At 39.1% G+C, this 26,258-nt stretch overlaps 1 protein-coding gene across 2 annotated transcripts in view; it reads right to left on the reverse strand.

The window, feature by feature from the left end:
• TPX2 (TPX2 microtubule nucleation factor) overlaps window positions 1-19,127 on the reverse strand; it is a 59,072-nt gene extending 39,945 nt beyond the window's left edge. For both annotated transcript variants that reach the window (XM_047069373.1, XM_047069372.1), the window contains exons 1-3: window positions 19,000-19,127; window positions 6,898-7,069; window positions 4,913-5,035 (exon numbers count right to left, since the gene is read on the reverse strand). In XM_047069373.1, the coding sequence (XP_046925329.1) occupies window positions 4,913-5,035; window positions 6,898-7,003 (229 nt within the window). In that variant the 5' untranslated portion in view covers window positions 7,004-7,069; window positions 19,000-19,127. The remainder of the gene's footprint in view (window positions 1-4,912; window positions 5,036-6,897; window positions 7,070-18,999) is intronic.
• Between the last annotated feature and the right edge of the window lie 7,131 nt (window positions 19,128-26,258).

The following is a 26,258-nucleotide window of genomic DNA, read 5'->3' on the forward strand; positions in this document are numbered from 1 at the left end:
AAATTCAACCAGATAAGAGGGAAGAAAAGTCAGGCTATGAAAACACATTTCATGCATTATTTATTCCAGAGAACAATCATTTGGCTCATCGCCTAAAGAAATTTTTTCCTAGAGGGGAGAAAAAGAAACAAAAAAATGATAATATATTGTGTCAAGGCTATAACAGAGGCACTTACCCCATTTAAAATCAGAGAGGATTAAATTTTAAAAATTTAATATAAAAAATTTAACATAAAAAATTTTATAGGGGTGCCTGGCTGTTTCAGTAGGTACAGCATGTGATTCTTCATCTCAAGGTTGTAGGTTTGAGTCCCATGTTGAGTGTAGACATTACTTAAAAATAAAATCTTAAAATAGAATAAAAAAATTTATATTCTCCCTACAAAAAATGTTCTTAAAATATCAACACACTATGCTAACACTAATCAAAAGAAAGCTGGGATGGCTATATTAGTATCAGACAAAGCAGATTTCAGAGCAAAGAATACCAGAGATAAAGACAATCATTTCAAAATGATAAAATGGTCAATTCTTCAAGATGCGGTAACAACTGAAATATTTACGTACCTAATAACAGAGTTTTAAAATACAAAAAGCAAAAAGTACAAGGAAAAATAGACAAATCCATAAATATAGTCTGAAATTTCAATCTCTCTCTTCTAATTTATGGAACAAGTTGACAGAAAAATCGGTAAGAATATAGTAGTCTTAATATATGAGCAAATGTGCATGGCTGTATTCCAATAAAACTTCATTAACAAAAATATGTTGCAGTCCACTCATCAAGAAAATGTAACAGTTACAAACATACATACATACGTGGTATGTGTATATATAGATATACACGCACACATACATACATGATGACAAAGCCCCAAATACATGAAGGAAAAACTGACAAAATTAAAGGGAAAAACAGTTCAACAATAATAGTTGAAGATATCAATACCCATTTTCAATAATGGATAGTACACTTAGAAGATCAATAGGAAATACAAGACTTGAGCAACATCAACCAACTTGACCCAATTGACATTTATGTAACTCTCCACCCAATGACAGCAGAATATACATTCTTTTGAAGTGCACACAGAACATTTACCAAGATACACCATATTCTGGGCCATGAAACAAGTCTCAATACAAAAAGATCAAGTCACACAAATATATTCTTTAACCAAATGGAATTAAATCCCTCGAGAAATCAATAACAGATTTCTGGAACTGCCACCCCCTGCCACATGTATTTGGAAATTAAATACACACTTCTAAATAACACTTAGGTAACTTGGAACTAGTAGATAAATCCTGGAGATTACAGTCAACAATAACAGTCATAGAGATTATAGTCAATACTGTATTATAAACTTCAAAGTTGCTAAGAGACAAGATCCTCATTGTTCTCACAATGAGAGAAAAGAAATAATTATGTGATATGATAGAGGTGTCAGTCATGTTGTAATATATAAACATATCAAATCAACACCTTAAACATATACAATGTTGTATGTCAATTATATCTCAAAAAAAAAAACACATGGATCAAGAAGATAGCAATAAAGAAATTAAAAGTATTTTGAATGGAATGAAAATGAATACAGAGCACACCAAAATTGTGGGATGCCACTAAAGCAGTACTTAGGGGGAAATTTATAGAAGAAAGATTTCCAATCAATGACTTCAACTGCCATCTAAGAAAAAAAAAAAAAAAAGAGCATATTGAACTCAAAGTAAGTAGAAGAAGGGAACTAATAGAGCAGAATGAAAATCAATGAAATAGAAAAAGCAATAGAAAAACAACAACAACAACAACAACAACACGAAACCAAAAGTTGGTTCTTTCAGAAAATCAGTAACACTAATAAATCTCTAGCCAGGCTGATTAGGAAAACAGAGACAAATTACCAAGATCAGGAATGAAAGAGGTGATACCACACAGAATCTGTAAATATTAAAAGGATAATAAGGGAACATTATGAACATTCAACAACTTAGATGAAATGGACAAATTATTTTAAATACAAACTACCAACACTCACTCAAGATGAGAGTGTTAAAAATTTGAATTTGTAGTTAAAAACCTTTCTACAGGGGCGTCTGGGTGGCTCAGTCAGTTAAGCGTCCGACTTCAGCTCAGGTCATGATCTTGTGGTCTGTGGGTTCGAGCCCCGCGTTGGGCTCTGTGCTGACAGCTCAGAGCCTGGAGCTTGTTTCATTCAGATTCTGTGTCTCCCTCTTTCTCTGACCCTCCCCTGTTCATGCTCTCTCTCTCTCTCTCTCTCTCTCTCTCTCTCTCTCTCTCTGTCTCAAAAATAAATAAATGTTGGGGCACCTGGGTGGCTTGGTCGGTTAAGCATCCGACTTCGGCTCAGGTCATGATCTCACGGTCTGTGAGTTCGAGCCCTGCGTCGGGCTCTGTGCTGACAGCTCAGAGCCTGGAGCCTGTTTCAGATTCTGTGTCTCCCTCTTTCTCTGACCCTCCCCTGTTCATGCTCTGTGTCTCGCTGTCTCAAAAATAAATAAACATTAAAAAATATATAAAAATAAAAAATAAATAAAATAAATAAATAAATGTTAAAAAAAATTAAAAAAAAAAACCATTGTACAAAGAAAAGTCCAGACCCAGATGGCTTTAATGGTGACTTCTACCAAACATTTAAGTAAGACCTAATATTAATTCTACACAAATTCCTCCAAAAAAAAAAAAAAAAAAAAGAAGGGAATATTTAGAGTAAGGTATTTATCAAAACAAGCAAAGGTATCACAAAGAAAACTACAGACCAATATACCTCATGAAAAATATATACAGAAATTCTCAACAAAAATGTAGCAAACAACCTAAAAATGCATACAAAGAAAAAATACCATCATGACCAATTGGGGTTCATCCCAGAAATGCAAGGTTGGCTTAACATTGGAAAATCAGTGTAATTCAACACAGTAACAGACCAAAAAAAGAAAAATGATCATATAATCATCTCAATATAAGCAGAAAAGGCATTTGACAAAATCTCACATCCATTCCAAATAAAAAATTATCAGCAAATAGGAATAGATGGGAATTTCCTCAGCCTGATCAAGGATATTTATGAAAAAACTACAGTTAACATCATATTTAATGGTAAAAGCCTGAACGCACAGGAATAAGACAAGCATGTCTACCTTTTCCACTCCTATCCAACATCCTACTAAAGGTTCTAGCCAGTACAGTATGCAAGAAAAAAATAAAAGGCATATTTGCAGATGATATGATCATCTATGTAAAAATCTGATGGAATCTATTAAAAAAAAACTAAAACTAGTGAGTTTAGAAGGTCGCAGGATAAAAGATTAATATGTAAAAATCAATTATTTTTTTTGTATTAGCAACACAAAAGAAAATTGAAATTAAAATAGAGGTATGAAAAGTGCTTTGAGAACACAATAAGAGGAATCAGAGAAAAAAGGGTATTTGAGCTGGACCTTGAATGATGAATAGGAACTTTTCAATTACATTAGGAATTGAATGCAGAGGGAACAACACTTGTAAGACAGGTGAAAATATGTAATATGAAAGAACACAGACTCTGAGGGGCCTAAGGGGCATGCACGTAAGCAATGTGCATGGTTTTTGCCACATGACAGACCCAACAGAAGTTTCTTGCTTTGGGGCACACTGTTGACAAAACAGTCTTCAACTGAAAGTGGTCCAGACAAATTAGGTAACAGTACATACTCTTTCAATTCAAGAAGAGCACAAAGACCACCAAGGCAACAGAAAATCTGCCATGCCTAATGAACTAATGTAATTTACCTGAGGATGCAGCACTGAGGCCACAGGCATTCCAAGCATGGCAAGTGAAACATGCCATACAGTTCTAACCCCTTCTGCAACTAAGACGATGGATGCAAAAGTTCAGGGTCCCTGCCCTAATCCCAAATTCAATAGATATCATCTGTACTCATGAGTTAATTATTTGAAAGTCATCCTAGCAGCTTAGACTTTGTAAACTACAAAAGTTTGCTAGAAATACAGTTATTTCCTGGTATGACTCCTCTACTTAACGGTCTAATTGGAGCCAGTTTCAGATTCATCCATTAAGAGTAATTTTCAAACGTTCTAAATTGATTGTGGTATTGGTTGTACAACTACTCTATGACTGTACTGTGAAAAACATTGATGGAGAGCCTGAGTGGCTCAGTTGGTTAGGTGTCTGACTTTGGCTCAGGTCATGATCTCTCTTTCGTGGGTTTGAGCCCTGCATCAGGCTCTGTGCTCAGAGCCCGGAGCCCGCTTTGGATTCTGTGTCTCCCTCTCTCTCTGCTCCTCCCCTGCTTGCGCTCTGTCTCTCTCTGTTCTCAAAAAATAAAACATTAAAAAAAATTTTTTTTTTTAAGACTGAAATGTACACTTTGGGTGATTTGTTCATGTGAATCATATCTAAATATGGCTGTTACTTCAAAAAAGTAATTTTTAAGGATTTATGATCTCTTAAAAATGCTTCTTTTGTTCTGATCAAATAGAAAATATTCTGCAGACTTAATAACCACCAGTTTAAATGCCAATTATCTTTTAGAATCAGATACATGACTCAAAGAATTCTTGTGCAATGACAAGCAGTACATTCTTCTCTCCTACTGCTTTGTTTCCCAGCCAGAGTCAGGTTATGTTATGTTAAATCTTGTCATAAAAAGAAAAGAGTTTTGTATCTGGCAGTAAAAGTCTATGTTAGCTTAAGTTCCAAGAAATTAAAAAAAAAAAAAGTGTAGTACATCATTAGTGTCACATTCACCATAAAGTGAAACTGGCCCATTTCACCAATAATAAACCAAAGGATACAACATTTACGTAATTCCCCCAGATCCCTCAGGCCCATAACACACTGTTCCACCATTCTACCAAAGAGCTTTTTCCTAAGATGTTCTTTCTTACCTGGTCTTAAAGGTGTGACAATAGCTTGCTGAGGATTAGGCTTCCTCAGAGGGGTTTTGCCCTGAAAAAGCCCTCCTGTGCCATTCTTCCCAGGAAACTTGTTCTCCAAATTGGCTTTCTCTTCTGTGAAAAAAAAAGAGCATCATTTAAACAACCAGCAAGGAAGCAAAATAAATCAGTCCTATGCACTTGTAAATGGGGCCTAAAGCCCCTACTAGTACGCTTCCAGCACATTTGGCAAGTACAAAGTTCTTGTGATCAAAATGAAATGAGTACACATTATACGTCAGAGATAGAGACTATAAAAACTATCACTGTAACACTGGCAACACTGAACAATGTATTACAGAAAAGGAGAAGTGCAGACTCTGCATTGTGAATAGCTACTTATCTTTGTTTGATACACATTTAGGACCATATAAGCATGAACTGGCCTAATCTACCACCTAAATACATCATGTTCCTCTTAAAGAAAACTGTAGCTATTAAGATCTGCAGGGCTTACAAGAGACATCTTATGGTCTGTTTGAGTTGAGGTTCTCTTTCAACTGGTTGGTAAGAAGTGGGTGTGTGAGGATGGAACAGAGCTAGGCTCTCCCAAGGGATTTTACCTTAGGTTCTCCTGTGCCCAAAAGTGAGGGCAAAGCAGTGAAACATCTGTTCTACCAACTGCCTACCAACAAACAGAAGCTTCAGGAATGTGGTGAGCTCCAGCAATAACACTGTGCATGTACAATCAGAGTGCAACTGTATAAAAAGATATGATTATTTGGAAGAGAATTAGAAAATAATGTATTAGAACTAAGGTGGTTTTGAAAGAATGGTAGGATTAATTTTTTTCTTCGACATTGTATTTACCAGTTTCGCTGTACAAATATTTTCTATCTTGTTTTTAAAGAAACTTAGAAAAAAAGATAGACAACCCAGGGTTGTCTTCCTCAAGGTTTCAGTAATGCAAGGACGTGGGAAGATCCTTATAGGGCAGCTGGTCCTCTTCACCTTTCCTCCACACCACTTCCAAGAGACCCCTTCTCCAACGGATACCATTAAAGGCCTTTTGCAAGAGAAGGGCATGTGCCACCACACGTGGACACTGCATTGTAAGTGATAAGTGCAGGTGTAATGGACTTATTTTTTTTCTCCCATCACATTTTTTTTTTTTTTAAATACAGAAGATAAGTATATGAGAAAGAATAAAATGAAGGGACCCTAGCAACTACTAGCCTGACATATCACTGGTCTCACCATATTATTCCAAAATACTATAAAAACATAACCACATCCTTATTTATTATTGGCCTGGTGTCAGGGTTTGCATCAAATCATATGACTCAACACCAGGCAATCCCATTTCTGTTTGGGGATTGGGTTCTGAGTAGCATAATCCCTCCAGCTAAAAATGAATCAGTGAGGGGAAGCAATAGGGCAGTAACTGTAGTTATAAAAAAGCAACACAAGAATGCCTGTGATGTTAGAACTGTTCAGTATCTTGACAGTGGGAGTAGATACACAAACCTACACAAGTGATAAAATTGCATAGAACTTACTACAGAAATGAGTATGAGTACAAGTGAAACTGGGGAAATCTGAGTAAGATGGGTAGACTGTATCAATGTCAGTATCCTAACTGTAATACTAGATTCTATGCCCAATGACAGTAGAGCAAGTTTTTATGTGGCTGCTATCACTACAGACATATTTTGAATCTTAGAGTTTCACTCAACTTTGTTTCATCTGGATTTTTCCATATATCCCTAATGCTTAAATATTTACTATTCCTAACTGCAAAATAACACTGATAGCCCACTCCTAAGACACTGGGCATTTCAATTATTTCTATCATATCATAAATGATAAAATATCTTGGTGTAGAAAATAATTTGTATTTTAGTTATTTTCTTGAAATTCCTACTATTTTTTTGAAAGGTACTCAGAACAAAGCGAGCTACTAACCCTTAAAATGGCCTGAAAAAGCAGACACTTACCAAACCAAGAATCTATGTTTTGGGTATCTTCCTCATCATCCAAAGAGGTAAAATTGATGAAGTCCGTGGGAGCATCATAGGAATAAGAAGTTTTAACTTGTGACATTGTCCCCTGCCTTGGCACAGAAGAGCAGGTTTTTCCCAGTACTCACTCTTCTCAACAGATCACCTTCTAATGAAAAGAAATGGTTCAGAAACTTGGTTGTGCATTAATCTAAGGTACTGATTCCCCAGCAATTACTTTGATTTTACTACCACATCTGCAATTCCGAAAATAACCTGGACAAGACACCTTATTTTTCAAACCAAACTAAAAGTTAACTTTTCTTTTTCAAAGACTTTTTTTTTTTTTTAAGCAATCTCTACACCCAACATGAGGCTCAAACTCACAACCCCAAGATCAAGAGTTTCATGCTCTACTGGCTAAGCCAGCCAGGTGCCCCAAAGTTAACTTTTCTTTTTTGGTAACTTGAAGATATTCCTGAAGATAAATGTGTTGGAATTAGAGGGAGGCAAAGTTTGATGAGTGCCTACAACATGCCAGGCAAAGTACCATACTAGGTGTTTGACATTCATTATTTTATTTTCCCTCAACCTACCATTTTTTCACTTCTAGCCTCTCCCACATCCCACTACTCTTTCTCTGCCCTGAATAACCCAATTTCTGAAACACACCATTAAATTTTACACCTACTAACTAAAATCTTACTCATTATTCAAAGTCCAATTCAATTCTCTACAAACTTTCCCAATTTCTACCTATCATACTAATTGCTACCTCTCCAAGGCCATAATGCTGTTTACCATTCAATTTTATATTAGTTAACTATGCAAATGCCTCTCCTAGTAGACCGTAAATTCCTGAAGACAAGGACAGATTTTATTCACTTGTGTATACCTCAACCATCAAGGTTCTCAGAACGGTATCTTATACCTAGTAAAAACTTAGTACGTTTTGCCAACTACAGGTTTTCTTTCCTTGGAAATATTTTCATGGCTCAGTCAGTTAAGTGTCTGACTTCGGCTCAGGTCACGGTCCCTCGGTTTGTGAGTTCAAACCCCACATCGGGCTCTGTGCTGAGAGCTCAGAGCCTGGAGCCCGCTTCAGATTGTGTCTCCCTCTCTCTCTGCCCCTCCCCTGCTCACACTCTGTCTCTGTCTCAAAAATAAACAAACATTAAAAAATTTGAAAAAAAATAAATAAATACATAAAAGGAGGCACCTAGCTGGCTCAGTCAGTAGAGCATGCCACTCTTGACCTCGGGATTGTAGGTTTGAGCCCTACACTGGGTAGAGAGACTGCTAAAAATAAAATCTTAAAAAAAAAAACACACACACACACACATAAAAGGCACCACATGTAAATTAGGTCAAAGAAACAAGTCAAAGGTATGGGCCCATCCCTGCTCCGGTGTACAAAGTTTTACACTCTCCCGTAGAAACCTGTGTAGGTTTAAAGTCAGCCCCCACTCTAGCCATTTACGGTTAAGAAAATATCTGGAAGTAGTTTCAAAAACAGTCTGAAGGACACACTCACTGGCAAATAATTTCCCTATGAAATCCAATGAGCCATTTGTCTTCATCCAGGGAACAACATGTACTTTAAAGTATTCTGTATCTTGGAAGAGAAGTAGATACCACTAATTACTTGCATACACATTTATTAAATTAAGTACCTTTAAGCCTTTATTTTATTATAAAAATTCATGCTCATTAAAGAAATCATAAAAAAAGCTCCTATAAAAAATAATAATCTACAATATCACACTATTCCAGTCTGTCTCCCTCTCTCTCTCTCTCATTTTTTCTCTATATACACACATATATTTGAAATCTGCTTCACATATTGTGAGCATTTTCCATGTCAATATATATATAGATATTTCATCAACTGACAGCTATACTATAATTTACGTATCCCCTATTTTTAGGCATTTTCCAATATTTTCACTTTATAGATACTACTAGAAGAATATCCTTGTAGTTCAATTTCTGTACACATCCTTAAGTATGCCCTTAAAATAAATTCCTTTTTTTTTAATGTTTATTCATTTTTGAGAGAGACAGAACATGACTGGGGGAGGGGCAGAGGGAGAGGGAGACACAGAATCCCAAGCAGGCTCCAGGCTTCAAGCTGTCAGCACAGAGCCCAATGCGGAGCTCGAGCCCATGAACCATGAGATCATGACCTGAGCTGAAGTCGGACGCTCAACCAACTGAGCCACCCAGGAGCCCCTACCCTTAAGAGAAATTCTTAGAAGTGGACTTGCTGACTCTTGATACAAACTGTAAAACCGTTCCTAAAAAGGAACTTAGATCACCAGAGGTATGCCAGTTCCCCACAATGTCACCAATTCTGGGCACTAATAACCCTCAGCACTCATTGTCTTTATAGTATACAACTATACCTATGCTCTGAGATAAATCATAAGAGTAGTTACACCCAACTTCATTGCTCAGTGGTTTGGCCAGTATTTCGTTAGCTTCTCTCAGTGGATTGGGGTAATTCAGAAGGTACTTGAGTGCCTGAGAAACATTTATTCTAATAATTATTTGGTTTACATAGTGACATCAATCCATACACCAGAGAACTTCATCTTTCCATGGTCTCTCCTATGAACTCAATGCAGCCAGAACTCCACAGATACCTTTATAACAATGCCCCAGTTGAGGTACTTAGTGTAGAAACATGATTATTTTGGAATCAGAAGGAATCTTAATAACTAACTTTTGCAGTTTATAGATAAGGATTAATTACAGCAAAAAAGGCTCTTCCAAGATCAACACAACAATAATACTAATGATCATGGTAAAAACAGTTACCAAAAGTACTTATACATGCCAGGTGCCATGAAGTAGTAAATACATAGTATTTCAAATACTCTCCAACAATCCCGTAAAGCAGCAATTATTATTCCCATTCTAGAAGAGGAAGCTGAAGAGAGAATGATGTGCCCAGTATCATACAATTATGTAAAGGCAGAACTAGATCCAAAACTGAGGCTCCTAACATCAACACAATGTTCTTTCCACATTGTTCTGCCCTCTCACCCTATGAATTAAAGAGGCATATTAACATAGTTATGGCCTCTATTTGCATAGAAAAGAGTACTGCATATCCAAGTAAATCCATTCTCCATAGTCTTTTGCCCTGAATAGAGGAGTCTTTATTATTCTCATTTTAAAGTTTTCACTCTCTATGTCTACCTTCATTAATCAATTTAACTCACTAAGTTATTTGTTAGCAGTCCACTCTTATACACTCACTAGGGGCCTTAAATATGGGCTTAATGATATCGGAGCTCCTTTCTCATTAATACTCAAGTTGAGACTATGTCTTACACAAAAAGTAGAAGATCTAGTCTCAGACACAAAGGAATTTAAAATCTAGATAGGAGCTAAGGTTCTGGCGCACTCAAAAAATAAGATAGTATACAATATTTAAATTATAAACTCTAAATATAAAGAGAATTAGAAATTGGGGCGCCTGGGTGGCTCAGTCGGTTAAGCGGCCGACTTCGCTCAGGTCATGATCTCGTGGTCTGTGAGTTCAAGCCCCGCGTCGGGCTCTGTGCTGACAGCTCAGAGCCTGGAGCCTGTTTCAGATTCTGTGTCTCCCTCTCTCTGACCCTCCCCCACTCATGCTCTGTCTCTCTCTGTCTCAAAAATAAATAAACGTTAAAAAAAATTAAAAAAAAAAGAGAATTAGAAATTAATATCACTTAAGTCAAACTGATTAAATATGTTTCATTGAACATCATCAAAATGGTAGGAAGCACACCATAACAAAAGTCACCTTTTAAGCTTAGTGTAGCCAGAACAGTTCTGGCCAATGAGAATGAAGTAGGAATCTGCTGAGGGATTTACAGGAAAACTTACTTTCCTGATATAGCCACAGCCCTTGTTCTTGCCCTTTCCCTTCAACCCTTCTTCTTGCCTTAAAGGCAAATGTAATAGCTAGAGATAGAGCAGCTATCACGTATACAAGTGGATGGCCAAAAAAGTAACACTGGCCCTGATATTGCTGAGCTACTGACCATTGATCAAATATCAGCAACCATCTACCTCCAGACAATACTCTTTTTGAATAAGCCATTATAGTCACATTTTCTGTCACTTATAGCCCAAAACAATCCCAACAAAGAAGTCCAGAATTCTAGACCTGTCTCTGGCATTTACTACATGTGTAGAACAACAGGAGAGGCACTGTATCTTTCTGCCTACTTACTTCCCATAAACATGAGAAGGCACTTCAAGTACTATACAATGCACTACTATATCACTGCCTCTCCTCCCCTTGACCATATCTATATTCAAAGGACCCTCACTGAAAGATTCCCCAGTGACTGACAGTGGTTAAAATTCCCCTGTTGCAAGGAAGTTTTCCTGTTCTTGTGAACAAACATGCTGGAAGACATGGGAAAATCTTGGATTCCCATGATCTTAATGCCTAACCCAGGTCACTGGGAACACTTCCCAGGCAGGAATGCAATGAAGACAACTAAAGCTGGGGGAGGGAAGAGGCAGGAATGTAATATGCAACAACCCCACTTAGCTTCCTAAAAACCATGATTCCACCAAAGCATGCCACTGAAAAAACCACCTGGAAAGTATTCAGATATAACCCCTCACATTCTTTTTTCTTTTTTAAATTATGGAGCTACATGGCTACCCTCTTTGGAGAGCAAGTGCATGTTTTTGATAGGTCTTGCCAAGTGTAAAACTTTATCTTACAGATATGTACTTATGCATACGTAAGTATAAGAAAGTGCACGATAGCATTGTTCATAAAAGCCAAAAAACTAAAAACAAAAATTCCACCAATAGAAGACTGTTTGAATAAATTAGGGTACAATCGTATAATAAAATATTAGAGAATTTAATATTAGATAACTTTGCATATGTGGTAATATGTACACAATGAGCTCCAAGGGCTATTAGGTGAGAAAAGTCAAATGTAGAAGTGCATACTCTCATTCATGTTAAAAAGAAGGAAAGGGGTAATATATACTCATGTATACTTTTGTACATACATAGATTATTGTGGAAGGAGACACAGAAGTGTTAACAGTATTTGGGTCTGGAAAGAAAGCTAGGAGTTCTGAGTCAGGGAAAGACTTTTCACTATACGAACTCTTTGAATACATCTTATTATATAAATGAATATCTTTTCAGTTTAAAGAACTGGTTAAGCAGTACTTATTTCCCCTTAAAGTGGCATTTACAGTCCATAAGTCACTGCACTTTCTGGGATTTTTATTTTTTTATTTTTATTTTTTTTTATTTATTTATTTTTTTTAATTTATTTTTGGGACAGAGAGAGACAGAGCATGAACGGGGAGGGGCAGAGAGAGAGGGAGACACAGAATCGGAAACAGGCTCCAGGCTCCGAGCCATCAGCCCAGAGCCTGACGCGGGGCTCAAACTCACGGACCGCGAGATCGTGACCTGGCTGAAGTCGGACGCTTAACCGACTGCGCCACCCAGGCGCCCCTCTGGGATTTTTATTAAGTACACTTGGTAATCCAGCAATAATTGTTAAATCTATTGATTTTTGGAAATAAAGTTTCCCATTTACAGGGTCTGAAATTGGCTACTAACTTCACTTATCCAAATGTTACACATTATTTTTTTTAATGTTTCTTTATAAAAGCAAAATGCTCCTGAGTATTGACTTAATAAAAAGTACACAAACTTGCGGGGCACTTGGGTGGCTCAGTCAGTTAAGCTTCCAACTTTGACTCATGATCTTGAGGTTCACGAGTTCAAGCCCAGCATCAGGTGGCACTGTGCTTACACCTCAGAGCCTGGAGCTTGCTTCAGATTCTGTCTCCCTCTCTCTCTGCCCCTCCCCGCTCACGCTCTGTCTCTCTCTCTCTCAAAAATAAACATTAAAAAAAAATTTTTTTTTTAAGTATACAAACTTGAAAAAAAAAGTTAAAAATAATAGCTAATGGGGCACCTGAGTAACTCAGTCAGTTGAGCATCTATCCGACTCTTGATTTCAGATCAGGTCATGATCACAGTTGTGGGATCAATTCCTGTGTCTGGGTCCTGGACCGAGCACGGAGCCTACTTAAGTAAGATTGATTCTGTCTCTCTCTCTCTTCTCTCTCCCTCTACTGCTCATGCTCTCTCTCTCTCTCTCTCTGTCAAAATAAACTTAAAAATAATAATAGCTATTGGGGCGCCTGGGTGGCTCAGTCGGTTAAGCGGCCGACTTCGGCTCAGGTCATGATCTCGCGGTCTGTGAGTTCGAGCCCCGCGTTGGGCTCTGTGCTGACAGTGCAGAGCCTGGAGCCTGTTTCAGATTCTGTGTCTCCCTCTCTCTGACCCTCCCCTGTTCATGCTCTGTCTCTCCCTGTCTCAAAAATAAACAAAACATTAAAAAAAAAATTATAAAAAAAAAAATAATAATAGCTATTAATTACTGAGTACTTATGACATGCCAGACACTCCTGGCGATGTTTTACATGTATTAATTAACTCACTAAATCCTCACAAAAATCCTATGAAGTAGGTACTATTATTGTCTTCATTTTATAGACAAGGAAACTGAGGCAAGGAGAGATTTACTACTTACTCATGATCACACAGTTAAGAAATAGCAGAGCCAGCATCTGCATTCAAGTAGGCCCTAAAGGATGTGTCCTTATCCACTAACCTCTCTTATTTACTTAATTTTTTTTTTCAGTAATCTCTATGCCCAATGTAGGGCATGACCCCAAGATCAAGAGTTGTGTGCTCTACCGACTGAGCCAGACAGGTGCCTCTTTGTGTGCATGTGAGTATATATTTTTATTTATTTATTTATTTCCTCTCATATTTATTTTAAAAAATAGAGATTTATGTAGATCAATGTGAAATGTCAAGGCACAAAGGATAAAACCATTTATAGACAATAACTTCCAAATACTATTTACTACAGGCCAACCACTTTATTAGGCACTTTACATAAATCATCTCATTTGGGGCACCTGGCTGGCTCAGTGGGAGGAACACAGGACTTTTGATCTCAGGGTCATGAGTTTGAGCCCTACAGGGGGTGTGCAGATTACTTAAATAAATAAAAATTTAAAAATAAATACATTTTTAAAATTAAGAAACCATCACATTTAAAGTGTAAAAATATACAAGGTAGATATCATCATCACCTTTTTACAAATAAGGAAACAGGCCCAGAGTAATTAAGCCACTCCACGATCACCAACTAGTATGTAGCAGTGTTAAGTTTTAAGACCAGGTCTGTGGGATTCCAAAATCTCAGGTCGCTATAATGTACAGGTGTTTCCTATAAATATTCCTTCAAAGATGAGGTAGATAACCAAATCATACTGTCAGTCAAATGCAAAAATTAACTCTGCTTTACACAAAACTAAGCATCCTGAGAAGCTGTTGATAAAAGAACACTGCTAAATTAAAAACCCTATTCTAAATACACTGGATAGGGGGTCTGGGTGGCTCAAGTTGGTTAATTGTCCGACTTTGGCTCAGGTCATGATCTCATGGTTCATGGGTTCAAGGCCGGCGTCGGGCTCTGGGCTGACAGCTCAGAGCCTGGAGCCTGCTTGGGATCCTGTATCTCCCTCACTCTCTGCCCCTCCCCTGCTTGTGTGCTTGCTCACGCTCTCAAAAATAAACATTAAAAAAATTATAAATAAGTAAATACATACATACACCGGGAAAACTCTGAGCTAAATCATCCCATAAAGTAAATCACCATCTCTTAATTTCTCTTTTATTAGTTTGTACTCTTGCATATAAAGTTTTTGCTATTTATAAGACGGAAGTTAGTCTGAACCTCTCAGTGGATATTATAGAGTAAAAGAGACCATGAGTACAGTATTTAAGCATCAGAAGAAGAAATGTCTTCTGAGGTCTAGGAGTACATTTGATTGATGGGGGTCAAAAGGCAAGGGGCTCAAACCTAAATATGCTTAATCTTTATTTAGGTGAAATTTTAAAACTGAAATATTATTTTTCTAACATGACCATTTTTTAAAAAAGCTTTTTGGGATGCTTGGGTGGCTCAATCAGTTAAGCATCCAACTCTTGATCTCAGTTCAGGTCATGATCTTGCAGATCATGAGCATGAGCCCCACAATAGGTGAAGCCTGCTTGGGATTTCCTCTCTTCCTCTCTGCCCCTCCCCTGCTTGTGCACTCTCTCTCTGTGTGTCAAAATAAATAAATTAAAAAAAAAAAAAAAAGAGGCTTCTTTTAAAAGCTATTTTTGGTCCAGTATGGCCAACTCAGGAGACCATTCCCACCTCCCCAACTCCCCCAAAAAGGGGAAAAAGTAAACAAAATACAAATCCATTGAGAAGTCTGACTCTCTTCAATAAAAGGTGATAGCACAAGTACATGAACAAAACCAAAAGTAACTACTCAGCTATGCCGGTTTTACCACATTGCTTCTCCCATAAATAATAAAATTAAGATGTAAAACCTTCAAAAATTAAAAAGCACAAGGCCTAGTGGGAAATGGAACAGGCCAGAGTCTGGGCCAACTGTTTAAATGAAAGAGACCTAGGCATGATGGGAACTGGATGCCTTCCTGCACCCCTTTATCAAGATTGAATTTCTGTCAACAGGTCTCACTGAAGAAAAAAAAAAAAAGAAAGAAAGAAAAAAGGCACATGCGTCAACCACATTCTCCCAAACAAATCAGACTGCCAAGGAAGAGAATCAGCTTCACATTTCAAAATTATCTGAATCTACCACAGCTCTAGATTCCTGCAAAACTAGAAACCATCTGAGTGAATAGCTCTTTCAGACCAATAATCCTACAAGAGAACTGAGGAAAAAGCCTCTCCCATATTATGAACCACTTAGCTTCCTTTTAGAACTGCCTATTAAGTGCCATCATCATATCACATAGCTCATTTTTGTTTCCAAAAAACAAAGACTAAAAGCATATATAGAATCTCTTCCCTTAAGAAACTCACATTTGAGTGGAAAATACAGACAATTGTGATACAGGGTGATGCGTGATATAATAGAAGAAAACCAAAGGCACTATGGAAGTGCAGAGAAGGGGAACAGGAGGGTCAGAGAAGGGTACCTGGTGGAAGTGATGCATAAAAGATACAAACAGTGGTGAGCATAGCATAAGCTACAGAGATGTTGAATCACTATGTTGTACACCTGAAACTCATGCAGCATTGTGTGTCAACTATACTCAAATCAAAATTTTAAAAAAGAAAGAAAGAAAGAAAGAAAGAAAGAAAGAAATGCACAAAGAACACAGCAACAACAAGATAACGAGATACAGACAGACCTACAGAGTTCTACAAGGATGAATACTGACTTTTTCTAAGGGAAGAGATAAATGGAAAAGGGAAACAAATGAGGGAAAAGCACACAACTGAGGAAGATTGCAAAAGAAGCAATGTAATTTGTTTCCACATTCGCCTGAAATTAACCTCGATCATGTCCTGTCCCTCTTCACTCTCAAACCAAAAATAACTAGCCTTGACAAGCTCTATAAATCAAAAAGCACAGGTTCAGGGGAGGTGGGGGAAAACTGCAAAAGGGTAAGTTCTAAGGAAAGCTGGAACAGTGGACTGGCAGCTCCTAAACAAAACAAAGACTTTGGTGTGACAGATGCTCTCAAGCACTTCACTATCCAGTTTGGGAGCTGCATCTTAACCTATTCCTATTGGAAGAAAAATCATGACTTAAACAACTGGTAACATAGTAAACAAAGTAAGTCAAGACTTCATTAGAAGTGTAGTTAGTAAATGGTCCCATCCCAAATGGTGCCATTCCCCCAGGGACACCCTCTCCTACTTTCACAAGGGAAAAGAGATCCTGTTACCGAACCACAAGTTAAATAGAGTTGAGTTATTTTCATCTTACCTACATTTTTTTTTTTTGTACATAAGGGATTAGCAGGAGTCAGTAAATGGCAACATAATCCAGCATGTCATTTTAACTGTTAATCAAAGTCACAAACTAAGTCTGAAGGAAGTAAATGGACTTTGTGTTTCCACATTTATGTTTGCTAACTTCTACGTTGAAATTGGATCTGTTTACCGAAACAGATCCATGAAGCTTCCAAAATTGGGTCAATTTAAAATCCAATGACAATCCCTCACTGTCTAAGCACTCAGAAGTCAGCACAGGACACATGGACACTTGTTGTAATTCATCACTGTCCAGAAACCTCAAGCAAATGTAGTTTTTTTTATCGACTCTCTCCCAAACTTGTGAGTTATGGATTACAAACTCAGTTCTGATTTAATTTATCCACAGAACTTTATAAACCCTAATCTACTCTTATACAACTAATAGGACCTTGATAAAAATCAATGATGCCATTTACCAAATAATGGCAATATTATTACCAAATAATAACACAGATCTCTGTAGAATACTAAAAGGAAATCTTTGTAGAATATCCAAGTATTCTGCTGTTCCAACACAAGAAGCTGAAAGAGTTTTGTAAGGGTTGACAGTGGGGCTACAGGAGGTTACAATCTTAGTCAAACCTCAATCACTCAGTCTTGTAAAGACTTACATCCTTCAAAGGGTATCTTTCTTGGGATGTAGATACACATGTACCTAAGAACCTCAAAAACTGATTACCTATTAGATGCCAGGAAGTGAGACAGACAGCGACAGAAGATTTTTAACTATAAATATTTTTATATTATTTTTATTTTTGTGCCACGTGAATGTATTACATAGTTTAAAAATATAAATTTGTGCCTGTGTGAATATACGCTACTAAGTGGGTATGTTTATCAGCACAATTCTCCCATGAGGCAATTGGCATTATGTACCAAAGTCTTGAAAATATGCATTCTTTTCACCAAGGATTTCATTGCATAAAATACTATGGTAGAACCATCTAATGGACTACCATGTAGCCATTAAAATTATGTTGTAGCGGGGCGCCTGGGTGGTGCAGTTGGTTAAGTGTCCAACTTCAGCCAGGTCACGATCTCGCGGTCCGTGGGTTCGAGCCCCGCATCAGGCTCTGGGCTGATGGCTCAGAGCCTGGAGCCTGTTTCCGATTCTGTGTCTCCCTCTCTCTCTGCCCCTCCCCTGTTCATGCTCTGTCTCTCTCTGTCCCAAAAATAAATAAACGTTGAAAAAAAATTTTTTTTAATTATGTTGTAGCAAATTTTATTGACATGAAAAAATGTTCATAACCTAATCAGGTTGAAAAAAAAAATAATGAAAGTTTTTAGTGTATGACTTTTTAAAACCAAATACAGGCACAGAAAAAAAATTGGAAAGAAATCTATCAAATGTTAGCAACAGTTTATCTAAGAGGTAAAATAGTGAATCATATTTATTTCTTTTGCTTTTCCATATTAAATAAATTTTCTGGGGTGCCTGGGTAGCTCAGTCAGTTAAGCATTCGACTCTTGATTTCAGCTCAGGTTGTGATCTCATGGTTTGTGGGCTCAAGCCCTGGGTCGGGCTCTGTGCCAACAGTGTGGAGCTTGCTTGGGAGTCTCTCCCTCTCTCTCTCTACCCCTCCCCAACTTGCACTCGCTCTAAGTAAATAAACCTAGAAAAAATAATTTTTTCCCCAAATATGTTACTTTTTAAGATACATTAAATACCTTTAAAATATTTTTTTAACGTTTACTCATTTTTGAGAGAGAGAGAGAGAGAGAGAGAGACCAAGCAGGGGAGGAGCAGAGAGAGGGAGACAGAACCAAAGCAGGTTCCAGGCTCTGAGCTGTCAACACAGAGCCCAAACAGGGCTGGAACCCACAAACCATGAGATCATGACTTAAGCCAAAATCGGACGCTTAACCGACTGAGCCAACCAGGCACCCCTAAAGTTAAACACTTTAAAACAATTTTTTTTAATACTTATTTATTTTCTGAGAGAGAGAGAAAGAGAGAGAGAGAGAACGTAAGGGGGGAGGGGCAGAGAGAGATGGAGACATAGAATCCGAAGCAGGCTCCAGGCTCTGTCAGCTCAGAGCCCAATGTGGGGCTTGAACCCACAAGCTGTGAGATCATGACCTGAGCCGAAGTTGAATGCTTAGCTGACTGAGCCACCCAGGTGCCCCTAAAGTTAAACACTTTTGATGCTAATATATTAATGTTCCTCTTATTCCTTTTTAATGTAACTCACTGTAGACTCAGCTTTACTTGTGGTTTAATCCATCAGTCAGTCCACCTGCCTATAGACTTGACTCAGAGTTGCAACGTACTCTTTCACCTCTCTTCTGAAGTCCTGAAGTCTAGCAAGTACTTGTTATCAAGAACCTGGAAGAAACAGAAAGGTGATATAACAGGTTCATAATCTCTATAGTAAAGATGGTTAACAGAGAATAGGAAGGGGCTGCATAACACCAGAGATAGCCAGCCACTCTCCAAACCAAAGAGTGCTTCTGAGAGCTAAGTTCTAAATAGCATAAATCTACCCCAAATGCCAAACTTCTTGTCATTTCAGCTTAAATTTTAGTATACATTTGCCGTCTTCTGGTGTCTTTGACATTATATATTCCCACTTTAAAACTACCTTTCCAAATCTTGCAATTTAGGAACACTGACACCAACAAGTAATAGAGGGCATTTCTATTCAAACCTCAGGACAAATAGTAGGCACACTTATAATAAGTAAGCACACTTATAAAGTAGGCACTTATAAGTAGGCACACTTATAAAAAAAACTTTTACTACCTTTTTCTATTTAAATGAGTAGATATAGTATTTTTTATATATTTCCAAAGTAAGCTCCTTTCTCACTAATCTTTAATTGCTCCCCAATCAAGTTTCTCTGTGCAAACAAACTCAGAACCCCTCCCAGTTATCTATACTTTTTGCACCAAGTACCTTAAAACCTCTGAGCTCTATGTCTGTCTCAAATACAGATCTATTTACAGAACTGAATGGGCTGTTCAGTCTCCCTGTAGTCAATTAATTCTGTTTCCTAACTTTACTCATTGCAAAGACAATTCAGTTTGCCAAAGGGCATCTAGGTCTCTCCTCTTCCTTCCTTCACCAGCAATTCAAAAAGGATTAGGGAAAAGACCCAGGAGAGGCTGAAAGGAAAAAATATATAGGGGACACAGAAGAACTCATCATCTCCTGGCACCTAAACAAAAAATGAAGGACTTTCTCACCTAATCCGGTCTCCCGGAGAAGCTTAATTGCAAATGCAGGATAAGTCAACTTTATTAACCTTGGAACACACAGACTTAAGCATCATTTAAATAATTTTAAAATTTAAACAAATTGACCGACCTAGCTGAAGTCATCCAGTTTTTCATATCTGCAATTGTGTAGTCAATTTAGATAATGCCCTCTTGCAGATATTAAGTGGGCAACTTCTGTGCACCAAGACTGTTCTAGTTCTTGTCTAACCACACTCTGCTTACCAAGAGCCAGTATGTGTCCCCTCTGCTTCACAAAGACACGCCTTGCTTGTCTTAAGCCTCACTGATCTCCCTCACCTCTACATTGCCAGGGCGCCTACAATACATAACACTAGAGGACTCCAATTCGGTCGTGTCTTGTTCAGATTGTCACTTGTCAATCTGAATCAGTCCTTTGTCCTCAAACATACCAGAAAACCCACGAGAACATTATACATCTGAATACCCATAGTATCTAATACCAATCTGAGCACACAGTACACCCTCAAAAAGTCAATTAATTAGCTAAGTGAGCTGGGAGCAACAATAACTTTTATCCCGAGAGTGGCAACTTAATGCTGAGCTAACACACCACACCAACAGTGTTACTCCAAAACAACCAAGGCTGATCTAGGGGTGGCTGGACAGGGGTTATGATATGATACGCTGACGACACAACAGAAGAATATCCTTATCATAGTAGTAAATAATTCAAATTCTGACATCCGATGAGTGAGACAAATACAAAGAAAGGTCATAGGATGTCAAGACAAGGTAAAACGGAATGAACCTGGGAGTACATAAAGCAATGACCTCAGAGCAAGATCAGGAGAGCGATGGACGCTGTCTGGTCCTAAGCAAGACTGATTGGGGAAAGTCCTGGGTACTTAACTACTAGAAAACTGTCTGTGAGACAAAGAAACCATACATCAAAAAAAGGGGGGGTGCTTTTTATACTCTGGCTCACACTTTTCCTTTCCTCTCCAACCTATAAACGTTCTAGGATAGAAAATCAGAAAGGAAAGAATACCTAGTTATTCGTTACAAAGGGGGAGGGCTAAGCAGATACACATAAAACAGGATGAATTTTAAACCCCAAACAGAAAGACAACTCCAACTGCAATTAAACTGTCCCGCAATTCTCACACTGTATCTATTACCTTTCTTTCTTACACAATAGTTTTTAAATGCAGTTGCCTGTGCCGACATCAGTTTTCCTCTACCGAAGCCACACTCCTTGAGGGCGGGGCTACTGTTGCACCCATTTCTTGAAATCTGGGCCTGTTTCCTCCTCTATAAAGTGCGGGTTACGAAGAGCGCCTGCTTCATCGGCTTGGTGCGAAAATTGAACGAGAAAACGCACGCAGAGTGCTCACTCTAGCGAATGCTTATTTCATCCCTTCGTGGTAACAATGGTCGTTACCGTTACTAGCCTACAACCTCCCACCAGCCCTCCTTCCCCCTATTTCCCACGGCCGGCCTCCGTCTCTACCTCGAGACGCAGCCCGCCAGCCTCGGTCCGGCCACACTTCACGGGAAAATTCTGTCACCAAGAAAGCGGTGGTCCGAAGTCTAGCTCCCTCTCGGCCCGGCCAAGACGGAGCCCACACACACACACCACCGCCGCCGCCTGTGAAGCCCGGGCCAAGACGCTCGGGCCGCACTACGGGCTTAGAGGCGAGCGACCTCCAGCCGTTCGAGAACCAGGCAGAGCAGCAGACAGCAGCAGAGAAGGCAGTCCCGCACCCCCAGCTGCTCCCCGTTTCTCCCCAAGGCTCCCCTCACCTCAGCTCTGACAACCGAGCGTCCGGAACACCCGCCGCGGGGCTCATTCAGTACCGTTGAAAATTTGAACCCAGGCTCTCTAGTCGAATGCACCAATCAGAGTGCCAGGAATGGGCAGTCTTAGCCTCCCGATTGGCCCAGCAGTGCGCCGGGACGCCGGAAGTCATGATGAGGGACAAGCAAACAACCGGCCCGGGAGCCTCCTGGGAAATGTAGTCTCAAGCAACTGCGCGAGCCCCGTGGAACAACTCTAAGAAGGAAATTACTACAAAGCCCAGAATGCTCGACTACAAATTATTCGGGAGAGGTGGTACCAACTGAGGAGATGAGGAGTCGCTTCAGGTAACAGAACGGCGCGCACCTGGACCTCCCCAAAACTTTAACCCAAGAAAAATATTTATTATTCTCCCTATAGTGGTGTATGGTGCCTTGCATGTTCATAGAAATTCTCTTCGTTCTAACATAGAGTCCCCTGTGTACAACATAGACTCGCCCTCAGCTTCTCTGCCAAGGAGAGGAGTCTCTCAAAGTCTTCATTAAGTCCAGGCCCTGACATTACTGGCTTAAACTCGCCGTTTATGATTGCTTGGTCCTTCCCTTTTAATTCCATTTACGTCCCTTGCTTTGTCATCCTGGTATTATAAAAGAGAAAACAAAGGCTCAGGGAAGTTGAGTGAATGTGTCTAAAATCAATAAATGGAGAAGGTGGAATTTGAATTAAGGACATCTGGTCCTAAAGATCATCAATAATCAGTTAGAAAATAGCAGCGAAAAGGGGAGAAGATCGCTGTAATAAAAACTACAACATTTAAGAAAAGATACCTAAGACCTTTATCTGAAAATTAAAACCTGTAAAGCTTGGTTGAATAACTATAAAAATAAGTAAAAAATTTTATACTTTGTTAGTGGGTGGGGAGGTCCAATATTGTAAAGCTTTTAATTTTCCATATGAAGGGTTCAAGGCAATTCCGATGAAATTTCCAATATAAAACGTTTTGTCATGGAACTTGCCAAGCTGATTCTAAAATTCATATTGAATAGGGGCACCAGGGTGGCCCAGTCGGTTTAAGCATCTGACTTCGGCTCAGGTCATGATCTCACAGTTTGTGAGTTTGAGCCCCGCGTCTGGCTCTGTGCTGACAGCTCAGAGCCTGGAGCCTGCTTTGGATTCTGTGTCTCCCTCTCTCTCTGTTCCTCCCCTGCTCTTGCTTTATCTCCCTCTGTCTCTCAATAATAAATAAACATTAAAAAAAATTTTTAATTCTGTTTGACAAAAGGAAAACAAACAAGAAAGACTCAGTGAAATATTTCCAACACATAGTACAAAGAATTAGAACCCAATATATAAATAAAAAAAATCTCCTATGAATCAGTGAGAAAAGGACCAAAACTCAACAGGAAAAAAAAAAAAAAAATAAGGAAGATGGGCAGTTCTTAGAAGAAGAAACAAAATTGGCCATTAAAGATAATGCAAAGGGACACTCCCTCTGTTTGGTAGATGGGATGCTGCCAGATTCATGAACCCCTTAATAAAGCCAGTTGGACCTTCAAATTAAAAAAGAAAAGACATGCAAAGGTGGTTGGCCTCAACTAGTAATACTGAAATTTAAAATAAATGTAAATTTAATTTAAGCAAGAAGGTACCATTTTTCACCCATATCAAACATGTATGCCCTGTGACCTAGGACTTCTATTTCTAGGTTTAGTTCCAAGAGATATTCATCTACTTTCACATGGAGGTACAGAGGCACGGTTACTACAGCATGAATTGAGCACCTACCATGTGTCAGTCACTGTACTAAATGTGAGGATAGAGTAGTGAAAAGACAGACAAGATCTCTGTCCTTGGGAACTTGACATTCCACTAGAGAAGATAGACTCTAAACAAGGTAAATAAATGATGTAGTATATTAGGAGGTGGTAAATGCAAAATCATTTGCTCTCCAGGCCCCAAGGGGCAGATAACAATGACAGGAGGAAGGCAGGGGCTGGACAGAGACAAAGGAAGGACAGGGTCTGCCTACACTGTGGCCGCCCACTTTCAGCAGACACATCAATCACCCAGCTACTACGGACCTGCAGGGCCATGGAGTAGCCAGGCCCAGGCTGGGGTGGAGGTAAAGGGAGCTCGCTTTACATTAGGAGAGCAGGGGCAGCAGACCTGTGCTGGGTCCAGGGCGTACTAGACAGAAGGTGCTCAGTAGGTGAGTGAGTGAATGGGCAGTGCCTCGGGCCAGGATGTGTGTGAGAACTTCCCAAGTCGTTCCAAGGGGTGAGCCTGACCCAAGGGATTCATCTCCTGTCATTCCTTCTGCATTGATGACATTCTAGACGGAGTCTCAAGTTCCCATTCTTCATGAATGGCAGACCGTGAGGTCTGAAATCACCAAAGCAGCATTTTAGAGCTGAAAGGGCAGACACATCTGGTCCAGTCTACCCACAATTTCACCATCACTGTTTTGGCCTCCATGTGAAGGAGTGTTGTAATTTTAAGTAGGGTAGTTCAGGGACATTTGGACAAAGACTTGCAGAAGGTGAAGAGTGAGCCATCCAGATAGCTGAAGGAAGAGCATAGCAGGCGTGTTTTAGAAATAGCTAGGAAGTCAGGGTGGCTGAATCAACTGGACAAGGAGGAGAATGTCAGGAGATATTCTGGCAGACCAACTGGGCTATTGTGAAGACTTTGATCTTTACTCTGAATGAGGTGGGAGGCCTGGGAGGTTTTTGAGCATTGGTTAGCCCTCTGCTTTTAATGGGATAATTCTGGCTACTGTGCTGAAAACAGAGGGAAGGAGAACAGGAATGGAAAAAGGGAAATCAATTAGTAGGCTACTGCATTGTAGTTGTGAGAAATTGGAAACCACCTAAATGTCCATAAGTAGGAAGGCATTTTAATGAACTGGGTATAACATGGGATACTAAGCATCAGTTCAAAAAGAGTTCGATTGATCCGGACTGACAGGGAAGTATTTTTGAGACACATTTTTGGTTAAAAAACAAATTGCTGATTGATATGAATTCATTCTGAAGCCATTATGGTTTCGTTACATTTATTTTTTTAAGTAAACTCTATCCCCAACGTGGAGCTTCAATTCATTACCCAAGATCAAGAGTCGCATCCTCCACAGACTGAGCCGGCCAGGCCCCCCTGAAACCATTATGTTTTTTAAAAATATGCAAATACAGGGGTGCCTGGGTGGCTCAGTCGGTTGAGCGTCCGACTTCAGCTCAGGTCACGATCTCGTGGTCCGTGAGTTTGAGCCCCGTGTCGGGCCCTGGGCTGATGGCTCAGAGCCTGGAGCCTGCTTCCGATTCTGTGTCTCCCTCTCTTTCTGCCCCTCCCCCGTTCATGCTCTGTCTCTCTCTGTCTCAAAAATAAATAAATGTTAAAAAAAATTTTAAAAAAAAATTAAAAAAATTTTAAAAAAATATGCAAATACAGAGAACACACTAGGGGTTGTTAGAGGGGAGGTAGGTGGGGGGGATGGGCTAAGTGGGTGATGGGCATTAAGGAGGGCACTTGTTGGGAGGAGCACTGGGTATTCTATATAAGTGATGAATCACTGGGTTTTACTCCTGAAACCAATACTACACTGTATGTTAACTGACTTGAATTTGAATTAAAAAAAATATGCAAAACAATGCTGTACTTTTTCTGTGGGTGTGTATAAATAATGACATCTAGCACTTACCTGGCACTTACCATATACCAGGCACTGTTTGAAGTACTTTATACTTATTAACTTATTTCATCCTAATAATAACTCTATGAGGTAGGTAATGTCCTCATTTTCGCCTTATAGATTGAGGAAATTGAGGCTCAGAGAGGGTAGACAGCTTCTCTAAGGTCTCACGATTTGAATGTGACAGGCCAGAATTTGAACACAAGAAGTCCAACTCCAGAGGCCAAACCCTTAACCGTTGCCCTACATTGCCTCTTCTAAACACAGATGTATGGGCCGCCTGGGTGGCTCAGTTGGTTGGGCATCTAACTATAGCTCAAGTCATAATCTTGCAGTTTGTGAGTTTGAGCCCCACTTAGGACTCTCTGCTGTTAGCACAGAGCCTGCTTCGGGTCCTCTGTCCCCACCTCTCTCTCTGCCCCTCCCCTGCTTGCCCCCCCTCAAAAATAAATAAAAATTTAAAAAATTAAACACAGATGTATATATGACAGAAAGGTATGAAAGAATTCACAACAAACTGACAAATGTGGGAACTTCAGAGGGAAGGAATTAAACTGGATTGTGGACAGAAAGGATAGATAATGTGGGTTTTATCTTTGCTTTAGAAAAGAATGTGGCCATGTATTATTTGTGTGATTTGAATTTATTGTTTTTTATAATGGAAGTATGGTAGGGGAGAGAAGTCTGCGAAGGAGAGAGGAGGAGGAGGAGTCAGTGGGGTGGAAAGTTACTCAGACTCTTCAAACTCTTATTTTTTGAAAGTGAGAAAGAAGAAAAGAACCAAC

The sequence above is a fragment of the Lynx rufus genome, unplaced genomic scaffold (assembly GCF_022079265.1).
Source record: "Lynx rufus isolate CCGP_SWC_20201006 ecotype Redwood Valley unplaced genomic scaffold, mLynRuf1.p SCAF_8, whole genome shotgun sequence".
Lineage (NCBI taxonomy): Eukaryota > Metazoa > Chordata > Mammalia > Carnivora > Felidae > Lynx > Lynx rufus.